Source organism: Orcinus orca, chromosome 16, assembly GCF_937001465.1.
Source record: "Orcinus orca chromosome 16, mOrcOrc1.1, whole genome shotgun sequence".
Classification (NCBI taxonomy): domain Eukaryota; kingdom Metazoa; phylum Chordata; class Mammalia; order Artiodactyla; family Delphinidae; genus Orcinus; species Orcinus orca.
In genome coordinates, this window is record NC_064574.1 from 18,552,167 (window position 1) to 18,574,793 (window position 22,627).

General features: G+C 42.9%; 1 protein-coding gene across 12 annotated transcripts in view; it reads left to right on the forward strand.

Moving 5' to 3' along the window:
- Positions 1–22,627, forward strand: part of PTPRT (protein tyrosine phosphatase receptor type T) — a 1,087,126-nt gene that overhangs the window by 980,094 nt on the left and 84,405 nt on the right. For 8 of the 12 annotated variants that reach the window (XM_049698694.1, XM_012534093.3, XM_049698696.1 and 5 more), the window contains one exon: positions 14,167–14,357. In XM_049698694.1, coding sequence (XP_049554651.1) covers positions 14,167–14,357 — 191 coding nt within the window. The remainder of the gene's footprint in view (positions 1–14,166; positions 14,358–22,627) is intronic. The other 4 variants (XM_049698695.1, XM_049698701.1, XM_049698698.1 and 1 more) reach the window with 1 other exon arrangement.

The following is a 22,627-nucleotide window of genomic DNA, read 5'->3' on the forward strand; positions in this document are numbered from 1 at the left end:
CTCCAGTCTGGCTATACTGGACTTCCCAAGTTCTCTCTGTCTCTCTCTCTTTTTTTTTTTATATAAATTTATTTATTTATTTTTGGCTGCATTGGGTCTTCGTTGCTGTGCACGGGCTTTCTCTTGTTGCAGCAAGCGGGGACTACTCTTTGTTGCAGTGCCCGGGCTTCTCATTGCGGTGGCTTCTCTTGTTGCAGAGCACGGGCTCTAGGCACATGGGCTTCAGTAGTTGTGGCACGCGGGCTCAGTAGTTGTGGCTCGCGGGCTCTAGAGCGCAGGCTCAGTAGTTGTGGCGCATGGGTTTAGTTGCTCCGCGGCACGTGGGATCTTCCCAGACCAGAGCTCGAACCCGTGTCCCCTGCAGTGGCAGGCGGATTCTTAACCACTGTGCCACCAGGGAAATCCCTCCAAGTTCTCTTTTAAGCTAGTCACTCATGCTATGACCATGGTGATTTCCCTGCCCTCCCCCACTCCCCGAATCTAGTACATATGCCCCATTCAGACGTATTCACTAGGTCCCTGCTTGGCAAGGAACCCAGTGTAATGTTGTTAAGGGTGTTAGCTGGCAGGATCACTTCTGTCATTGTTTTCTAAAAGCACCATTGCATTTTCAACTGCCCCTAAACATGGTGAGCATTTAGTCACCATTCTAAGTCATTTATTTTACATGAAAATTTATTAGTTAGGCCATTGTTTAGCAAATTCATCACATTGCACTTTTTACTTAGCAGAATCACTTAATTAGTGTTTTATTACTGGAATCGACTGTCAATTATGTGGCTAATTCATTTACTTAGGGAATGAATGTTTTATCTGCGTAAGGCAATTCAAAGTGCACTGTTAACTCTTCAGCGATTAAAGACTGTTGTCAGTGGCAATTCATGTTGTAAGGAAAATTAAATCATTTATTTCCCGTGAAGTATCAGGTATTGGAAAAATCTTTGGAAAAGTATAGAGAGGGTAGTTTAGGACCTCTCATGAATTAAAGAACTTTCATTAACTGAGTGCTAATGAAAGCTAAATAAAAGTAGCTGGAGGGTTTTGATTGGAGCCCTTGGGATAAGTTATTATAATATGTATACCCATATGTGTATGTTGCTGTAACATATATAAATGCTCTTTTATTGACATTATTTCTTCGGGCTCTCACAAAAGCATTGTGGGGTGACATTGGGGTTTGTAATTGGCAGCCTCTGAGACGGCCCCGATGACTCCTGCCTCCTTTCACACATCCTTGTATTATCCCTTCCTCTGAATGCAGGCTGGATCTACTGACTGGCATCTAACGAATAGAATGTAACAAAGTATTGAGGTGTCACTTTCAAGATTAGGTTATAAAAAGTCTGGGGCTTCCATCCGGGCTGCTCGCTTTCTCTCTCTCTCTCATTTGCTTGCTCCATGGGAAGCCAGCTGCCATGTTATGAGTTGCCCTATGGGGAGACCCACTGGCCGTGGTTATTCCAATAACCCATGAGAAAATAAGTTTGCTAGTGACCGCATGAGTGAACTTGGAATCAGATTCTTCCCCCCAGATGAGTCTTCACATGCAACCACAGTCACATCTGACAGCGTGAGTGCAGATTCATGAAAGACCTAGAGCTAGAGGTACCCGTGGAAGCGGCACTCAGGTTTCCGACCTACAGAAGCTGTAAGATAGTAAATGTTTGTTATTTTAAGTTGCTGATTTGGGGGGTGGTTTGTTAAGTAGCGATAGATCATTAATGCATGGCTTAATGTGTGATATGGTATAAGAATTTACCAGAAGCTTTTTGGTTAATAAGTAGTAGAGCCAGGATTTAACCTTGGTTCTTCTGTTGCATTTCTATAACCAAAAAAGAATAGGAACTGTAGTTAAGATCTCTCACTGCAACTTTCAGGGGTCCTTAAAGCATTGACATCCCACAAGTGCTACTATTCAGAGGCAGTTTCTCTATAACCGTGATTCCCTTATGACCTGCACACCTTTGTTACCATGAGAAGAAGCCACAGGAATTCTGGAGAAGTTGGTGAGCAGCAGGCCTGTAGGATTGATCTTCTTTACTATGTTTCAATCAGGAATTGAGTCAAAATTCCCCTTTCTGGCCCCCAGTCACTGCCCTGACCCCCAGTAAATGGTTGTAACAGTAGTTCCCAAACATGACTGGCCCCAAACTAAAGCTACTAAGTCCTTAGGTCTAGGGAAGAAATCTATATTTAACATGTTCCCTGAGTGACTCTTGTATGGCCCAATGGTTTGGGATCCACTACATAAAACACAGTAGGTTGCCATTTCAGTCAACTTCTATAATTCAACAGCTGAGGGTCTGCCAGGCTAACCCTTGATGTGCACACACAGCTTTATCAGTTCTTATGAGAGTGTTAGGTATCTGTCCTTCCCAGAGTAAAGGCCAGCAGCATTGGTTGCTTGAATGTTTTTGTTTGGTTGGTTTCGAACAGTACTAAGGTGTACTACCTCATTCATTCACTAGAAGCAGAAAGGACAGTGCTTGCTTTATTGAGTAACTCCAGGACCATTAATGAACAAATTGTATTTCTTAACTGGAAGCTCCCTTAAAGACCATCTAATCTCTTACCACTCAAAGCGCAGGTCCACGGACCAGCAGCATCTCCGTCACCTGGGAGCTTGTTACAAATGCAGACTCTCAGATCACATTCCAGACTCACTGAATTAGAATATGCATTTTAAACTATCTCCAGCGTGTATATTGAAAGTTGAGAAGGAGTGGTCTAATTCAACTTCATAATTTTAAAGTTAAGATCCAGAAGGTGAAAGTAATTGTGCAAGACAATTTAGTGGCAAAACCAGGATGAAAACTCAAGTCTTATAACTCCAAGACTGTGTTGTTTCCACTCTATTAATGTTCTGTTGTCTTTGTAGCTTATTATATCCACACACTCTGCTTAAGTATCCAGGGCGTAGTTTGAAATGAAGAAAGCAGGCTTCTCTCCATCCAGGATAATGGCAAACGCGTTTCAAACAGCTGTTGCACATTTCAGTTTCCTCTCCCTTTCCCAGACAAGTTTAGCATTTCATTTTCTCTTTCGTATACATGAACAAAAGACAAAGTCACCTGTCAGGCTGAAGACTGTAAAACCTGACAAAATTGAGTTTTTCTAGCTTAGCTAAGTATCACTCTGCAACTGTTTTGCATACCTTTGTCTTACTATGATTTTGACAGATGAGGGAGAGGAAATGTTTTCGATGTGAGGCGTTATTTACTTTTTTTTCCCTTCCATCACGTACCTTCCTGTGAGGATGTGGGTCTCAGAGTGCAGTGATACATATACACAACACAAAATGCTGGGCTGGTTGTTTTTAGTGTGAGCACAACTCTGAAACGAGGGAGAAATTCCAAATCATGCCCTGCCCAAGCTGGAGTCACAACAAAGCTGTAACCTTCAGTCTGACAGAAACACACCCTTCCCCACACAATCTGTCATCCCCCCTGTACAAATCTCTCTCAAAAGGCACCCTAGAATCCCTCTGTTTCCTGCTTGCAAGAATATCAAAACCATACAATTTACTGTTCTTTATTATTTCTGCTTCAAGTAACTTACTAAGCAGGACATGTTCCTTTACGTTCTTTGGAATATCCTATCTATACTAACACGAACAGCCATATACAGACTTTTCTACTAATAGTATTAAATAACTTCACAATGATAACATTGTGTAAACTCACATTTTCTTCTTAATGTACTTCATTCTCATCTGATAAGCAGTATAATCCCCAGGAAGCCATTCCTTACCAGCCAAAATTTGTACCATACTTTATCATGTGTTTACAAAATTCTTTAGGCACATGTATCACTGCCTATTTATGGGGTATTTTTCTACTCATCGAAGTTCAGATTGTCCGTTACTTCAAACAGAAGTGCAAGTGGGTGGTGACTATGCAATAATTAAACACTGGACTTCGACGTTACAAAAAAGAGTTTGTGTTTCTGGTGAGCTGAAACATTTTAAAAGTTCAGCATTATACCCCTTCTCCTTTGTGGTTCAGCAGTATATTTCCAAGATCCCATACGTACCCCTCAGCTTTGTTCTCTCCTTTCCTAGTTTGATCACTGAGCAGTTAAGACCAAAAAGCATCCTCTTGTTGCTACAGGTCTGTTGCTTCTGGCTCGCCAAGTGATCTTAATTTTTGTTTGAATTAAGTTTATAAAACCTATGCTGTGAACCCTGGTATCAGCACTTTTGCTGTCTTGTTTTCCCGCTGATTTTTCATGAAATTGTGACAAAATGAAAAATAAAAAAGACTTTCAAAGTCTTTTTTTTTTTTTTAACAGTGAAATCCTTTCTTCAAGCACAATCATACCTAGAAGTCTGTTTTTTTTAACATCTTTATTGGAGTATAATTGCTTTACAATGGTGTGTTAGTTTCTGCTTTATAACAAAGTGAATCAGGTATACATACACATATGTGTGATGCACATATCTTCCCTCTTGCGTCTCCCTCCCTCCCACCCTCCCTATCCCACCCCTCTAGGTGGTCACAAAGCACCGAGCTGATCTCCCTGTGCTACGTGGCTGCTTCCCACTAGCTATCTATTTTACGTTTGGTAGTGTATATATGTCCATGCCACTGTCTCACTTTGTCCCAGTTTACCCTTCCCCCTCCCCATATCCTCAAGTCCATTCTGTAGTAGGTCTGTGTCTTTATTCCCGTCTTACCCCTAGGTTCTTCACGACGTTTTTGTTTTTTTTTCCTTAGATTCCATATATATGTGTTAGCATACGGTATTTGTTTTTCTCTTTCTGACTTACTTTGCTCTGTATGACAGAAGATGTGGCACATATATACAATGGAATACTACTCAGCCATAAAAAGAAACGAAATTGAGTTATTTGTGGTGAGGTGGGTGGGCCTAGAGTCTGTCATGTAGACGTCTATTTTATCAAACAGATAAAAACCATCTACCTCTGGCTGCAGCAGAGGTGAGGGAAAACTCAAGTGCTTGGTGAGCATTGCACGCGTGTGCATGCACACACACACACACGCACGCACACACACAAAACCCCCCATGAGGGTCCAATTCACTCCTGACCCACAGAAGACACTCTGAACAGAGGTCTCCCTTCCAAACTCTGGCTCAGCTCTTAGGTCACTAAGTGCACAGACTAATAATTCACTTATTCCTCCCCCTGGATACCACATGCATGAAACTTTCCACATTATGATTTACCTAAAATAAAAATAACGATCCCTACAACTGGTCACTTAAACAAGTACAGACTGATGGCTCCTAACTGAAAGGGCGTGAGTCACAAAAGCAAGGCCGTAACATGAATGACACCCTCTAAAATCAAGCAGTGGCCACCCTGTGGACCCCTGGATTAGAGGAGCCTCAGGAAAGATGGGGCCCAGTTTATGGGGCTCTAGTAGACCACAGGGTTTCACTGAGAGACACTTTTTTTCATTATTGCTACAGTCACGCAGAGTCCAGGAACCAGCCCAGAGAAACTCAAAGGCCAGTGTTTTGTTACGTGAGGGATCCTTGGGCTGGAAGTACTTCTGCATCTTGGCTGTGGTGGTCACAGGAATCTACACCTGTGATTAAATTACATACAGCTGTGAACACACACGCACAGGTGCACGTAAAACTGGTGAAATCCAAGTAAGTTCAGTGGAGTGTGTTCATGTCAATTTCCTAATTGTGATGCTGTGTAATAGTTATGTAAGATGGTAACTTGGGGAAAACTGACTGAAGGGTGTATGGGGCCTCTCTAAGTTATTTCTTATGACTGCATGTAAATCTACAATTATCTCAAAATAAAACTTTAAGAAAAAGCTGGTGCTCTGGTAAAGGGCTGGAAGGTAACTTCTGACCCTGGCCACATCCATCAGAGTCTTCAGATGTGTTTCATGGTTTTCCCAATCAGTTACTCACTCGCCAATCCAAGCATGTGATAAAAGTGTTCTACCCGTTTCTAGAAATTGTGAAGTGGTTTACGTGTCTTTTTTCTTAATCATTTTTGGCAGAGCTTTGTCTAATTTATCAGTGTTTTCGAAGGAAAGAGCCAGCTTTTGTTTTTCTTCAGCTTCTCTGTTGTGTCCTTAACTTCTATTATGTCCCATTATCATTTGTTCTTATATTTATCTACTTACTTTCTACTTTCAGTGACTATATTTTTCATCTCTAGAAGTTAAATTTGTATTTTGCAAAGTCACTCATCCTTTTTCCACGATGTGTTGCCTTATTGCTGTGGTTCACAGTCCTTCCATATTCTCTTTAATCAATCTAAGTGTATTTATTTTATTGTCTCTTAGACAGTTTCATTATTTTCAATTCTTGGCAGGCACATCTCTCTGGGTATCACGTCTGCTGACTCTCCCTTGTGGGGATAAGCTTGCTCACGTGGCTTGTCTTTCTTTACATTTTATTTTTCCGCTATGAATTCATCTTTAGTGGAGGCGGTTTTGTTCTGTGGGAATTAACATGTCTTGGATTATGAAAATAGCTCTATAGAGTGGTTCTCATTTGCCTGTCAGGACAGGAAGATTTTCTGTGGTATTACATGGATTTTGTATGTTGATTTCTAGGTTTGCAGTTGCTCTGTCACACGCAGAGCACAAATGCAGACCCCAGACCAAAATGTGGTAGGGGTCCAGAGTTACCTTTGTTTACTGCCTCTAACTATTTGAAAACTATAAACCCTTCTTTTTATTCTACTAATTGATGCCTTTAACCTAAGTGTGTGCATACATACATGTGCACACACACACAGATATGCACACACATGTGTGTGAAATTAGATCCTTTACTTAAGAGCAAGATTAAAATAGTATATATTGACTGTCTATTATAAAAGGTGAAGAAGTTGATTTTTTTTCTAGTGATCCATCAGTCACCCATTTCCTCGTTTTTGTTAGTAACATTTCAGAATTTAATCAAGTATTTTTATGTTAGATGTTTTTACATAGTTTCTCATTAACAATTCTTTTTTTTAGTTCATTGTGTTTCAACTCACATTTATTTTGATTTTAATACTCATGTCTATGTTTAACTGATTTTGGTGTATAACAAATCAGTTCTTTTAAAATACAATTTCCTCCGATCTTGTGGGAGTTTTTTACTTTTTTTAACTAAAAAATTTTTTCCTTATTTCCCCACCTCCCCAAGCCTCTAGAAAAGAATCAGAGCCAGTATAATTTCTGAATCTTTGTGCATCAGGGAACATCTTTCTGTAGCCTCACAAATGAAAAACAACTTTTATCAGGGTATGATTTTGGAGTCACAGCATATTTCCCTCAAAAATTTTGTTCCGGGGCTTCCCTGGTGGCGCAGTAGTTCAGAGTCCGCCTGCCGATGCAGGGAACACGGGTTCGTGCCCCGGTCCGGGAAGATCCCACATGCCGCGGAGTGGCTGGGCCCGTGAGCCATGGCCGCTGAGCCTGCGCGTCCAGAGCCTGTGCTCCGCAACGGGAGAGGCCATAACAGTGAGAGGCCCGCATACTGCAAAAAAAAAAAAAAAAAAAAATTTGTTCCAATGATTTTTGGCATTTAAATTTGGGCAATAGAAAATATGGTTAGCATTGTTTCTTTTTCTTTATGGATAGCCTTTTTTTCCAGCCTAGATGTTTATCTGAGTATTTCTACATCAATAATATTTAATAACATTATCAGGAGATTTGTTCTAATTTTAAATTGTACATGGAGAGCTCTTCACATTTTGTTCATTTTGGGGTTTTATTCTGCCAAAAAGCTGTTTTTACATTGTACCCTTTATTATTGCATCTATTTTGTTTATTCTGTTCTCTTCTTTAGTAACAGCAATTATCTTTTATATGTCTGTTTTTTCCTCTGAAAATGTCGTTTTGGTGCCTTCACACGTGAACACACATGAGCAGATGATAGATTCCAAGGAAAAAGAAGTCTCATTGTTCTCATTCCCTTAAATGTTCACTACAAGCTTCTCAAATTAATTCTCCACAAGTTTCTGCCTGTTGCTTATTCTCATTACAGATTCCAATGTCCATTCAAATTCTGCTCTTCCATTTTGGTTTCCTTACCATCGTTCCTTGCCTCACTCAGCAAATTTTCCTCTAGTTGCTTCTTCACTTGATGCATATTTTGGAAAAGCTGTCCTCTTATTGTTTAATCTTTCACTTTCTTTATTCTTCCATGTTTTCTTGAATTTCATGCCATCTAAAATGCATTTCTGTTTTCCACTGTGTAGGTTATAGAAAAAAATCAAATGGGCTTAAACAATAAGTTAATGTGTTATCTTACAGAACAGGAAGTCAGGAGTTAGAGGAGGTTCCATTGATTGGTTGAATGAGATGCCCAAGAATGTCATTAAAGCCCCCCGTCCTTTCAAGCTCTCCACTTTGCCATCTCATGTTGGCATTGCCCTTAGCCTGGATCCTTTCTTGGATGCGAGATTGCTTTAGCAGTTCCAAGCATCAAACCCACACGTGGTAATGTCCAATAGGAGACAGAAGCCCCTGGAATATCCTTCTTAGAAGTAAGGAAATCTTTCTTAGAAGAAAATAGAACTCCCCTAGTAGACCTTCCCTCCTAGCTCATTGAAAAGTTTTGAAAATTGGCAAAGATGATAGGAACATCTGATTGGCTTAAACAAATCAGGATTTTCCCCTACGTCTTGGAATAGGGTCATCCTTCTCTGAGTCACATGGGGAATGTGTGGGCACGCAGACTCGTTTGGGGGTTCTGCCAGAAAGGAAGAAGGTGAGGGATGGCTGTTGGGTAAACAGTCAACACTGACTACTTTTCTTTTGAAAATTTTATTTTTATCAGCATCCAGAGTGTCATTTTTCTTATTTTTCACATCGCAGATTTTTCTGAGACGCCGTGTTGTTTTGTTTCTGTTTTCCTTAACTTCAAAGAAGGAGAGGTCTCTAGGGACTGGTGTTTGCCAATAAACAGAGAAGGCAGATTCTTGTCGTTGCTTTCGCTGTTCAACTGATTGGAATCCTTTTCTTGTGACTTAAGCAGGAGAAGTAACGGAGGTTCACAGTCCCCATCCCTATGTGATGTATCTTCCACCATCCTTCCAAGTCATGTGAGAGCTGTGGAAGAAGGAATTCACACTCTCTCCACAAAGAGAAAGATTGATTTCTTTATCAGGAGGAGCAAATGAATCCAGAAGCACTTTCCTATGACTGTTCCCATCTCAGATTTTTTCTAATACTGAATCTGAGTGCTGGGGTACAAAGGTGTTTATCCACCCTCTTTTGTCTTAGCCAGTGAAAGGGACCGAGGAAGAGACAGGGCTTGGAGATGCCCGATGCCCGTATTTGCTTGCTAGAGCCTTTGATTCTCTGAGCCCAGGAAAGAAAATGGGAAAAGATGAAGCATCTCTTTTTTGTCCTTTGAGCCAGTGTTACCTTAAGTAACGAAGTATAACCGTGTCAATTGTCAATTGTATAATGTCCATTTCAGTTCCGTAGAATGTGGCACAGTGGAATGGCATTCTACTTAACTATTATTAGTTTTACAAGTTCAGCCCTATGGAGTTGGTCAGATTTAAGACAGGGAGAAAAGGTAATTCCTATATAGATATGCACTATTCAACATTCCTGAGGGGATATGCGATGGGGGTATATGAATCTACTCTTTCTCGAAGGTCACAAGTCTGTATACACCTAATCGTAGTTTAAGTCAAAGCTAGCGTATCACGCCCATGATTTTCTATTTCACCGTCATTTTTAATGAGATAAAGTAAAGCAATGGTTGAAAATTGATTTAAAGAGAAACTTTGAAGACATGACTATATAGATACGCACTGTTCAGTGCAGTAGCCACCGGTCACAGGTGGCTATTTATATTTAAATTAATTGAAGTTGGGTTAAAGTAAAAATTCAGTTCCTCAGTCCCACTAGCCACATTTCAAGTGCTTGACAGTCATAGGTGACTAGTGGCTACCATATTGAATGTGCAGATACAGAGCACTTCCATCATCATATGAAGTTCTGTTGGGCAGTGCTGGGCTAGAGCTGTCTTACACTAGATCAGAGTCTTTTCGAGTTCACTCTAGCTCGAAGTCAGCTCTCTTTAGAACTTGATTTGGCACTGGATGTATACCCGCCCTGTCTAATACTATAGCCACTTAACCATATGTGGTGTTAAGCACTGGAAATATGGCTGGTCTGAGTTGAAATGCTTTATAAGATACACATTGGATTTCAAAGCCTGAGTATGAATAAAGAACGTCAAATATATCATTAATATTTATACCAACTCTCTGTTGAAATATCATTTCGATGTATTGGGTTAAACAAAATTTCTTATTGCAATTAATTTCACTTGTTCCTTTTTACCTTATTTAACGTTGCTATAAGAAAATTTTAATTTACATACGTGGTCCATGTTATATTTCCACTGGACCTCTTTACCCTCTGTGTAACTGCAGAATGCTCTCCCTTTCTATGTCTCTTTCTCTAGATCTGTGCTTCCTAGTACAGTAACCATAAGCCACATGTGTACATTTAAATTTAAGTGAATTAAAATTAAGCAAAGTGTAAAATGCAGTTTGCCCATCACATTAGCCGCATTTCACACACTCAGTAGTCACATGTGTTCAGTGGCTACCATATTGCACAGCACAGATGCAGACCATTTCCATCATTGTGGAGAGTTCTATTGGACAGAGCTGGTACAGGTTGTACACAGTGATGGCAAAAACCACAGAAGTGGGGCGTGAATGCCTAAAGCTTGGGCGATGTTTCCATGGTGCCTAACTCTGCAACACGTTATCCTCCCACCTCCTGGAGCCCATCTGTTCCACCTTTGTCAGACATGTTTATGCACGTCTTATCTCCTCTTCTCTCCTGCAAGGGCTGTGGCAGTGTATCTCCCTCTGAACACACTTTCCTCCACCCTCCTGTCTGTACTTATATCTAACACTGTGCTTTGTAGACTATAGGTACTCAGTAAATATTTGTTAACGGGCTGGAGTGGCAGTTCCTAGCAAGTGATTGGACATATGTGGCTGTTGCTAGTGGGAGATCTCTAATGGCTTGGTAGCAGGGGGATAAAAAAGAAAGAGAAGGTCAAAGCCAGGTTCCCAAGGAAGAAGGAAGAGTGACTGGCAGAGAGACAGAAAAGAGGAAATCAGAGGGACGGTGGTGACCTGGCGTCTCATACACGTCACCATAATCCCTCTGCTCGCGCTAGCATCCCTTCACGGGCAGCAACAAGACACATTGCGGGGGAATTCACAGCCTTAGACAACAGCTATAGAAAAGGTGCCAAAGAAATCCAAAATATTATTATGTGATAAATAAACATGTAAGGCCTATAAATGAGCAGTTGAAATGGCATGAAAATTAAGGGTCTGGTGAGGAGAAAAATGAAAAATGTTCTCTCCCGGGGCCAGCTGGTTTGAGTTACATTTTACGAGCAGCACGTGGATTCCAGCACCCTTGTTGAATTAGCAGCAGAATCACACATTAGTTTTAAGGCTCCCTCTCGAAAAGGAACATCATAACGATTTTTAATTGGGGCTGATAAAAATGTAGCATTACTTGTAGGTTCCTGAGAGAAGTGAGTTGTGAAATTGGGTTTTCATTAAACCTAATGATGGAAAATTAAGTATGGTGAGTCTGGTGAAATGGGGTGTGATAAAAGGCATCACTTCTGCATTAGCAGGGGTTAATAGGGAATAGGTGAAGTAAGATACATTGGAAAAGGGAGTCCCACTAGTTGAATTAATAAACCTTGAAACTCCCTTGGTTCCGAGTCTTCATAGCATCATTAGCACCAGCACTGACATTATTACAAATGTTACAGCAATACAAGTTGCTAAATTTCAGACATGTTTGTTTTCCATTTCACTGTTGGTTTTGCTGACACCAAGTTTACAGTCTGTCTAGCAATGTGTTTAGAGGAAAATATCCATATTGGTAGCTATTTGGTTTTGAGAATACTTGGCATCTCACAGAAGTTGTCAGATGCTCTTTCCTAAGGAGCCTATCTCTGCCAGGCAGCTGGTCTCCCAGGCAGCCCAGGTCCCAGGCCCGTGGGTCTCTGAAGATAGCTGTCACCATATATGATAGTGGCTTAGGTGGGAGACACTCACAGAGCTTCAGGCTTTGACTCCGGTTCATCCTGTCCTGGGAATCGTGAAGTGCAGCATCTAGAGAAGCAAACTCAAGTGCTCCTTTTTTCTCCATCCCCATGAGTGATATTCACTGGAAGGAGGCCTCAGATCCATGGCAGCTGGGACGCCTACAAGAAATAGCATGAGTCTTTAATGAGGAGTCTTCTGAAAATCCTTCAGTGGTTTCCCACTGGCTTGAAGATTCTTAAGACATTCACACCTTTCTAGGCTGACCTCACACCGTGTCTCACGGCTTTACCCCCATCATATTTCCACCCTCTACCTCCATTCCATCATATCTTCCTTGCGCTTACCTAGATGTGCTTGGCTTTTCCAGCTTCTCCGCTCATGCTTCCAGTGGTTCTTCTTGTCTGTCTACCCTACTAGACCACCCAGCCTTGAGGGTGAAACCTGTATTCTGTGCATTTCCAGTGTCTACCAGAGTCCCTGGAACAGAGTGGGGTCTCAGTAAATCTAACTCCTGATCACAAGGGTGTGATGGAGAAGGGAAGCTGTGCCTACATTTGCCAGCTCTATGTTTAAGCAACGCCAGTGAAGACGTGTCACCTGTTACCTCAAATCCCAGGAGAAAAGTCAGCAGTATTTTTCTCATGCTTGTCAGAAAACTTGTGCTTACGTCTCACCTGGGCCCTTCTTCCTGGTGCATAAGCCTATATATTCTAGATCCTTCTGTTGGCAATCCTTCCTTACTAGGAAGAGTTTTGCTCATGCTGTCACATAGGAGGAAAGTTCACTTTTACATACAGAGTCAGTGTTTGATGGATTATGGCGACAGAGAGAAACAAGCTGAAAGATACGTGGATTTTGAAAAGACAAGTTGCAGAAAATGAGGAATGTATGCTAGAACTCCCAGGGAACGAGTGTGGCCTAGGCCCCGTGGGGTCTGCCTTGGTCCCTTGCAGTGCCTGAAAACATCTGGGTGAGACGCATCAGATCTGGCATTGCTCATCTTCTGCATGCCACAAACAGGAGGGTCTAGAGCATAGACTGTCCATGTCTTTGGGAGGAGGTTGGGGAGACCAAGCCTGAATGGTTCTGGGTAAGACGAACTGGCCCTGAAAGATTGACAGTGTATGGCTGGCAGGGAGTTCATAGGGTAAGAAAGTGGTTTTACTGGTCTAAGGGGAGCAGAGGAATTCAAATTCCAACCTAAGCAGGCATCAGTTTTGAGGGTGGCCCAACTAGTAGGGAGCAGTTAACACAACTCAGTGTGTCTAAAGATTATTATCAGGCGAGATTATAGATCTTATACCAAGGATAGATGTATGAAGGACATGAGGCGTAGGACCCAGGCCTGGGAGAAGTAGCTGTCAGGACTGAAGGAGGAGGCTCAGGCTTCCCCACCTGCAAGGTAGGTTCAGCATCACTCCTGGATTAAGAGTGTTAAATTCTGGGGAAACTAGACAGTAGGCAGAAGGTGATCATTGTTGCAGAGCCCATAGCTGGAGAGCAGCTGAGAGGGTCAAGGTCTCTGCTATCTACTGCGGGTCCAAGACTGGCTCCAATTCCTCCCAGTGTATGACCCAAAGGAAACAAACTAGTAGAGAAACCAGGTCACACGGGGATGCAGGCAGATGGACCAGAAGCAGACACATGGCTCTGATCTCCAGGGACCTGAGGCTCTCCTCACCTGCAGGCAGGCACCAGAGACGATTCCAGGAAGTCTGCTCCCTCAACAGGAGGGTGCTCCTAGTATCCATCCTGCCTGGCTTCTCACTGGTTCTAGGATTGGCCTGGATTGCCTGAGACCACCCTGACAAGCCTGAAGGAAGGACAGAATCAGGCAGGAGATGACAGCCAACCTGGAACCCTGTCTTTACTCCATCAAGATGCACGCTTCAAGTAGAAACGAACCAAGGGTTATTGTGTCACTGGTTTGTTTGTTGTTTTCCTGTTTAAATCTACCGCCACAGCCACGCCAGAGAAACCGTGTTTCTTTATTCTTTCTGCAGTTCCCTGATCAGCTGAGTCCTGAGTTAGTTCCCTCTGCCCTCCTGAGGTCAACCTAGGGGAGGCACAGAGGACAGAGGACAAAACTCCTATAGGTGATGGTCTGTTCTCCCTCCTTCTTTTTGAAGCAGATGGCAGCCGTGGGGAGCTGTCCCAGCCCACCCTCACGATCCAGACTCACCCCTACCGGGCCTGTGACCCCGTGGAGATGAGCTATCCCCGGGACCAGTTCCAGCCCGCCATCCGGGTGGCTGACCTGCTCCAGCACATCACTCAGATGAAGAGAGGCCAGGGCTACGGGTTCAAGGAGGAATATGAGGTAAGAGACCAGCCTGCGGGAAACTGCCTGATGGGCACAGAGGCTTCATGGGTACTAAAGGTACTCAAAGTGTGGTCCCGGGTTCAGCAGCGTCAACAGCACCTGGGGGCCTGCTGGAAATGCACCATCTCAGGCCCACCCAGACCTACGGCATCAGTTTAGAGTCACACCTGCCTGCAATGGGAAGATACCAATAGAAAGGCTCCAGCCCCCGTCCCACATGTTGTAGAAAAGCCAGCAGATCACCCCTGCCAGTGGTTTTCAGCAGGCCTGCTTGCTCCTGGTCACCTCTTGCCTCATGGTCATGCTTCTGTTGTGTTTTCAACACCCCCAAGTCAATATCGCATCTGGCAACTGCTGTCCTCCCTCTCTCGGTACCTGCTCTGCAACCCCTGCCTTGGACATCCCTTACCTTCCTCCCCAGCGAGTCTCTAATGCCAAGGATTCGTGAGTAGCAGTTGTTACTAAGGTTTAGGGAATCACAGAAGGATTGCAGCCAAGTACAGGAAGTACCTGAATACAAGTCCTCCTGAGGTGAGGTTCTGGTCACCAGACAGGTCTCTATCCACTTCCTTCCCAAAAGTTCCTTTTAGTGTCCTAAAATTTTCTTTTTTTTTCCTCCTCCTTTTTATAGCAGCCAGGAAAAGAACTCCACTCCCTCTACCTTATTATGCAGAACAGTTATAGCTACCTTTATCTCACTCCTTTTGTTTCACTCCTTGCCCTTTAGGCCTCACCTTTTACAAACAAAAGGTAGAAGGAAAAACTCATTAAGATGTTTTCCTGCACTAAAGAGCGCCTGACCCCCAAGAGGGATTTTGCATCCCTCCTGAGCCTGTCGGAATCCAGCTGCGGGCGGCTTTGGAACCAAGCATCTCTTTCTTCTCTTTTCCTTTCCTCTCTCTACCTCTCCTCCATCCTTCCCAAAATATCTTCTGAGCATTTGCTGTGTGCCAGGCTCTGAGTTAGTTGCACTAGGTTTTGTTGTTGTGGTGGTGGTGGTGTTTTTTTTTTTTTTTCTCACATGCATCCTGTGGCCCAGATATGCTAGGTTCAGTTTCACTGTGTGCAGTGAAAATGCATCGACTCAGATGCTACACATTTGGAATTCTTGATACTGCAGACTAAGTTTATCTCTCAGACTGTATTCTGAGAAAGAGCTTACAAAGCAATATTTCAGAAGTTGTGTGAGGTCATGAAATTGTGCTAAATTTGGCGGTAGGGGGTGTCCAGACATCCAGATTCCAGTACAACAAGCTGTGTGGCCTGTCGTTTTGCTACCTGAGTTTTGAAGTTCTTTATCAGTTGAATGAAGAGTTTGGATAGGTGATTACTAAGGGACTGTCTGGTCCTAAAACTTTGAGAGTATAAAACATGGTAGCAAGGAGAAAGGTTTGACGCAGTTATGTGAACAAAAACGTTTATGTCAATGCTCATGAGTAATTACCAGCTCAGGAGAACCAGCAGTTAACTTCTTTTGTTTTGTTTTGTTTTGTTTTTGTTTTAACATCTTTATTGGAGTGTCATTGCTTTACAATGGTGTGTTAGTTTCTGCTGTATTACAAAGTGAATCAGCTATACGTATACATATATCCCCATATACCCTCCCTCTTGCATCTCCCTCCCACCCCTCTAGGTGGTCACAAAGCACAGAGCTGATCTCCCTGTGCTATGAAGCTGCTTCCCACTAGCTACCTATTTTACATTTGGTAGTGTATATAAGTCCATACCACTCTCTCACTTCGTCCCAGCTTACCCTTCCCCCTCCCCATGTCCTCAAGTCCATTCTCTACATCTGTGTCTTTATTCCTGTCCCCAGCAGTTAATTTCAAATACGGTCTAAGTAAAATAGTATTTTTCAGGCTTCCCTGGTGGCGCAGTGGTTGAGAGTCTGCCTGCCAATGCAGGGGACACGGGTTCGTGCCCCAGTCCGGGAAGATCCCACGTGCCGCAGAGCAGCTGGGCCCGTGAGCCATGGCCGCTGAGCCTGTGCGTCCGGAGCCTGTGCTCCGCAACGGGAGAGGCCACAACAGTGAGAGGCCCACGTACCACAAAAAAAAAAAAGAAAAAAAAATAGTATTTTTCATATACTCAATCTATAAATTTTGGGAGGATACTGGGATAAGAATTGCAGGTGACGGTCTCATCACCTCACATCCCTGGGCCTTATTTCCTAGGAGGTTGGTTAAATGATCCTGATCTCAGCAGGCCGTGGGGTCCAGCGGCTGGACCTCGGTCCTTGTCTTCTTTGAAAAAAGAATTCAGCAAAGAGACAGAGATTATGAAGCAGATAAAATGTTTATTAGAAGCGAAGTACGTGTGGAAGTACACACAGGCAGACTCAGAGTGAGTCATGCCCAGTAGGGGGTGTGGCTAAAATTGCTTATGTGGGGGCAGTTTTCCACGTTCCCTCTGGCCAGTCATCTTGCTCGTGCCCATATTTGGCCTGACTCAGGGCCCTGCCCGATGTGCACCCACATCTTTTAGCCAAGATGAATTCTAGCGCGAGGGTTTCTGGGAGGTTGGCGGAACATATTATGGGCTGGAGCCCCCTCTCACCTTTGACCCCTGAGTATCTTTTCTGCACATGTGTGGTCTAGGATGTCTCCTTGACCATAGGAATGAGAAAAATATGCTCGCCTTATCTTTTACTCAAGCAGGGCTCTGCTCCTGTCATTATCTTTATTTCGAAGTGTCTACAGGAGACTGTTTGCAGCTGCTCAGCCTGGGGCCCATCTCTCTCCAGCCTCAATCCCAACCCCTTAAAGTATGGAGGGGGGGGCATGTGTGTGTGCTCACACTCACTTGTGTAGACCTGTGTGGTGAGTGAATGTCAGGAGAAGGTGTGTTGTCTGTAAAGTCGTATTCAATATCATGAAGGTTTAATAAGTTATTAGTCATAATATTTAATTTGTTTTAAAGTTTCAAATAGCATTAAGGGACATGTGTGGCTTATCAGAAAGGGGGCCAAGTAGTCAAAGCCCTGAGAAACACTGTTCTAGGAACTTGCGATCTAAGATTTGAAAACAGAAATACAAATACATTTGACGACTTTGGTGCATTTCCTTCCAGAATGATATCTTTTAAAGGTATCCATACTTATGTGGTGGGATTTGGATTGATTTTTTTTTTCTTTTTTTTTTTGGTGCCTTTTTACATTTTCCAAATTTTCTAGCATGGAAATGAACTGCTTTTATAATGAGAGAGAAAACAATAAATGTTGTCCCATCATTTGCACTTCAACCATAAATACCATTAAGTAGACTAGACTTGCCCTCAGTTAGTTCAAGTTATATTGATCAGTTAGCTTGAATGCTTAGCTTCTAGTTAACAGCATTTCCTGATTAACTAGAGGTTAATTGGAAGACATTACTTCATAGGTGTCTTTCCACACTGTCTTTCCACTTCCTTAGACTATAGCTGGATATTGCTTTGATCATCAAGCCTCCTGTGATGTCTGGAATCTACATACTGAACAAAGAATCACAAGTCTACTTGAAGACTGTTTCCTATTGTAGATATATGATTCCTGGGTCTTCAATCCTACCATCAAACCCACACGCCATGTGCTCCGTTGCCTGTCACTCGCCTACCCTGATCATTTTTTTCATACAAATTAGTGGGTTTGACAAGTTGACATATAAGGGACCTCTCAGCTATAGCAAGCTGTGTCTTCTAAAATTCACTTAAGTTGTACAATCACTTACAAATTTGCTCATTAAATATTTACTGAGTAGTTACTATTTCTAAGAACTGTTCGAGGTATTTGGGATACAACAGAGAGCAAAAATGGACAAAGATACATGCCCTTGTGAAGCTTGTGTTCTAGCAGAGGAAACCCAAGATAAACAATAGACTTAAAAATAAGGAAGTTATTTTACAATAACTTACCTAATGTAATATGTTAGTAAATAATATAGTATGTTAGACAGTGAAAAACACTGTTTGCTGTATTACAAGCTACCCCAGATCTTAGTGACGTAGAACAGCCAGTTTATCGTGCTCACTGATTCTGTGGGTCAGGCATTTGGACAGGGTACAACAGGGATAGTCTTTCTCTCTTCTATGATGTCTAAAGCCTTGACTGGGAATGCTCTAAGGCTTGGGACTGAAGATCTGAAAGTGTCTTCACTCAGATAGCTAACAGCTGGGATCTCAGCTGGGATTGCCAGCTGGAACACCTACACTCAGCCTCTTCCGGTGGCCTGGGCTTCCACACAGCATGGTTGCCTCGGGATCGCTGAACTTCTTACATGGTGGCGCAGAGCTCTGCTGGTGAGCCCGCTAGCTAACAAGGTGGAAAGTGCGTCACCCCTTGTTACCTACAGTTGGACGCCACACAGCATCACTCCAACCACCTTATATTGGTTATACGCAAACAATAACTGCCTACATTCTGGGGGAGGGGAATTAGACTCCATCTCTTGATGAAGGGAGGTGTAGCTGCAAGATTCTAAGAGAGAATACGGAACAGGAGTAGTGGAAAATATAATCTGTGGATAATACAGTCTTCCACAAGTAAGTACCATGGGAAATGAAAGAGAAGCGCAAGGAAGGGAGATGGTATATTCCAGAGACATGAGGTGAAGGAGTTCCAGTATTAAACAGGCTGAAAGGGCAGTCTTTCATTAGAATATGAGATTTGAGCAGAGACATGCTGGAAAGTATCTGGAGGAAAAGAGTCAAGATCAAGGGAGTAATATATCTGGCATGTACAAGGAGGTCAAGTGTGGTGTGAGTCCAGTGAACAAGAAAGAAAAGTAATAGAAGGTGCAATTGGAGAAATAAAGGGGGCCTGATCATATAGTGCCTTATAAGTCATTATAGGGACTTTGGCTTTTACTCTGAATGAAATGAAAAGCCACTGCAGCGTTTTGAGAAGACAAGTGATAATTTTCTGACATTATTTTGAAAGATTGATTCTTGCTGCTCTGTGGAGAATAGACAGAGGGAGGAAAGGGTAAAAGCAGGGAAACCAGTTGCGAGCCCACTGCAGTGACCCAGCAGAGAGACAGTGCTGACTCACCCGGGATGTGGCAGCGGCGGTGGAGAGAGGTGGCTGGATTCTGAATGTATTTTAAAGATAGAGCCAACAGGATTTTCTAACACATTACATGTGGCCTGGGAGAGAAAGAGAGGAATCAAGGGTGACTTCAAGGCTATTACCCAAGCCACTGGAAGGATGGAGTTGCCACCGGTGGAGATGGGAAGGCTGCAGGTGGAACAGACTTGGGGATAAGGAAGGAATGGGGAGTTTGATTTTGAACTAAGATGGCTATTAGATATCTCAGTGGAGATGGAAAGTAGGTAGCTGGATATATGAGTCTGGAATTTGGGAAAGAAGCCTGGACTGGGGAGAAAACTTTGGGAGCCATTGGCACATAGATGACATTAAAAACACAGAATTTCAACTGTGAGATGTCAGAGCACTTTTCATAGACCAGGCATTGTACTGGACTCTAGAAACTGAGGAGACAAGATGGAGTCCTTGTCTTCTGGGGAGCTTAGAGCTTATTCTTCGAGATGCGCATATAAACTATTTCACTGTTTGGCAAAATGTCACAGTAGGGGTATCCCCAGAGTGCTATCAGAGCCCTTGGAGGTGGGATGCATTAAGCCTAGCCTGAGGATGGATAGCCAGTGGCTTTCTGGAAGACATAAAGCCTAAGCCAAAGCTTGAGAAATAGGAGGGAGCAAAGAAGGAGATGGGGCTGAAATTGTTAGTAGGGGCAGGCATGGGGTGTGGGCAAGGGGATTTGGATTTTATTCCAGGAGCAATGGGAAGCCATTGAAGGGAGCAGGATTTTTTTAAGCTGGATTTGCTTTTATTTTATTTTTTTAACATCTTTATTGGAGTATAATTGCTTTACAGTGGTGTGTTAGTTTCTGCTTTATAACAAAGTGAATCAGGTATACATATACATATGTTCCCATATCTCCTCCCTCTTGCGTCTCCCTCCCTCCCACCCTCCCTATCCCACCCCTCTAGGTGGTCACAAAGCACCGAGCTGGTCTCCCTGTGCTATGCGGCTGCTTCCCACTAGCTATCTGTTTTACGTTTGGTAGTGTATATATGTCCATGCCACTCTCTCACTTTGTCACAGCTTACCCTTCCCCCTCCCCACATCCTCAAGTCCATTCTCTAGTAGGTCTGCGTCTTTATTCACGTCTTGCCCCTAGGTTCTTTATGACCTTTTTTTTCAGATTCCATATATATGTGTTAGCATACAGTATTTGTTTTTCTCTTTCTGACTTACTTCACTCTATATGACAGACTCTAGGTCTATCCACCTCACTACAAATAACTCAATTTCATTTCTTTTTATGGCTGAGTAATATTCCATTGTATATATGTGCCACATCTTCTTTATCCATTCATCTGTTGTTGGACACTTAGGTTGCTTCCATGTCCTGGCTATTGTAAATAGAGCTGCAATGAACATTTTGGTACATGACTCTTTTTGAATTATGGTTTTCTCAGGGTATATGCCCAGTAGGATAATCAAGACAGTATGGTACTGGCACAAAAACAGAAATATTGATCAATGGAACAGGATAGAAAGCCCAGAGATAAACCCACACACATATGGTCACCTTATCTTTGGTAAGGGAGGCAAGAATATACAGTGGAGAAAGGACAGCCTCTTCAATAAGTGGTGCTGGGAAAACTGGACAGCTACATGTAAAAGAATGAAATTAGAACACTCCCTAACACCATACGCAAAAATAAACTCAAAATGGATTAAAGACCTAAATGTAAGGCCAGACACTATCAAACTCTCAGAGGAAAACATAGGCAGAACACTCCGTGACATAAATCACAGCAAGATCCTTTTTGACCCATCTCCTAGAGAAATGGAAATAAAAACAAAAATAAACAAATGGGACCTAATGAAACTTAAAAGCTTTTGCACAGCAAAGGAAACCATAAACAAGACCAAAAGACAACCCTCAGAATGGGAGAAAATATTTGCAAATGAAGCAACTGACAAAGGAGTAATCTCCAAAATTTACGAGCAGCTCGTGCAGCTCAATAACAAAAAAACAAACAACCCAATCCAAAAATGGGCAGAAGACCTAAATAGCATTTCTCCAAAGAAGATATACAGATTGTCAACAGACACATGAAAGAATGCTCAACATCATTAATCATTAGAGAAATGCAAATCAAAACTACAATGAGATACCATCTCACACCAGTCAGAATGGCCATCAGCAAAAAATCTAGAAACAATAATGTTGGAGAGGGTGTGGAGAAAAGGGAACCCTCTTGCACTGTTGGTGGGAATGTAAATTGATACAGCCACTTTGGATTCGCCTTTTAGATGCAACTATTTGTCGTAGATCAGAACAGGGAGATCAGAGGCAGGTAGGGGGCTGGGACAGTAATTCAAGGAAAATATGGGTTTGCCTGAACCTGGAGACTGTGCCCCGAGCCTAGACAAGCCCACACACATTCTTTCATGTCGAGCCATAAAATCAGCTTGCTCTCTTTAGTGTGTAAACTTGAACCTCTCAATGCATATATTTTAAGTTCGGTGACTTGAAATAATGAATGAATGGTCCTGAATTGAGAGTCAAAATGCCTAGATTTAAGCCCTGTCTCTTTCATTAACTATCTGGGTGACCTTGAGCCAGTTACTCCCCCTCTCTGGGCCTCCATTTTCATATTTATGCAATGGGCATGAAGACATTGGTCAGAGTGATCCAAAGAGTGCTTCTGTCCATGATACATTGGGAGTCTCAGTGGGAACCAATTGTCCAGGCCAGCCGGATCTCCCATCCCACCTGTAGCTCCACTGGACCCCACTCTCTGGGGCTACCACCCCCGTAGTTATGTCTCAAGTCCTAGCCACCGTGATTGACCAGGGACCTTGGGTTCCTAAGAACTCAAGGAGGCCTGAGGCAAATTAACTGCACTTCCCGTGCAGATCTGAGTCTTAGAGGCTTTCAATCTTGACTGCACATTAGAATAACCCAGGGAAGTTTTAAAAACACCAACACCCGGGCCATCCTTCAGACCAATTAAATCAGAATCTCTGGAAGTGGGATCCAGGGATCAGTATTTCTTAAGCTCTCCAGAGGACTCTAATGTACTTTCAAGGTTGAGACGCTGGTCTGAGGAGGCCCGTGGAGTCCCCTGCACGTGCCCTGCTTGTGTCCACAGACCCTTCCCCTCACCTGCTGTACTTGCTCCCGGTCACATCCGATGCCCATGGAGGCATGTGAGGACCCCACAAATCTGCCCTGCTATTGGACCACAGTCACAT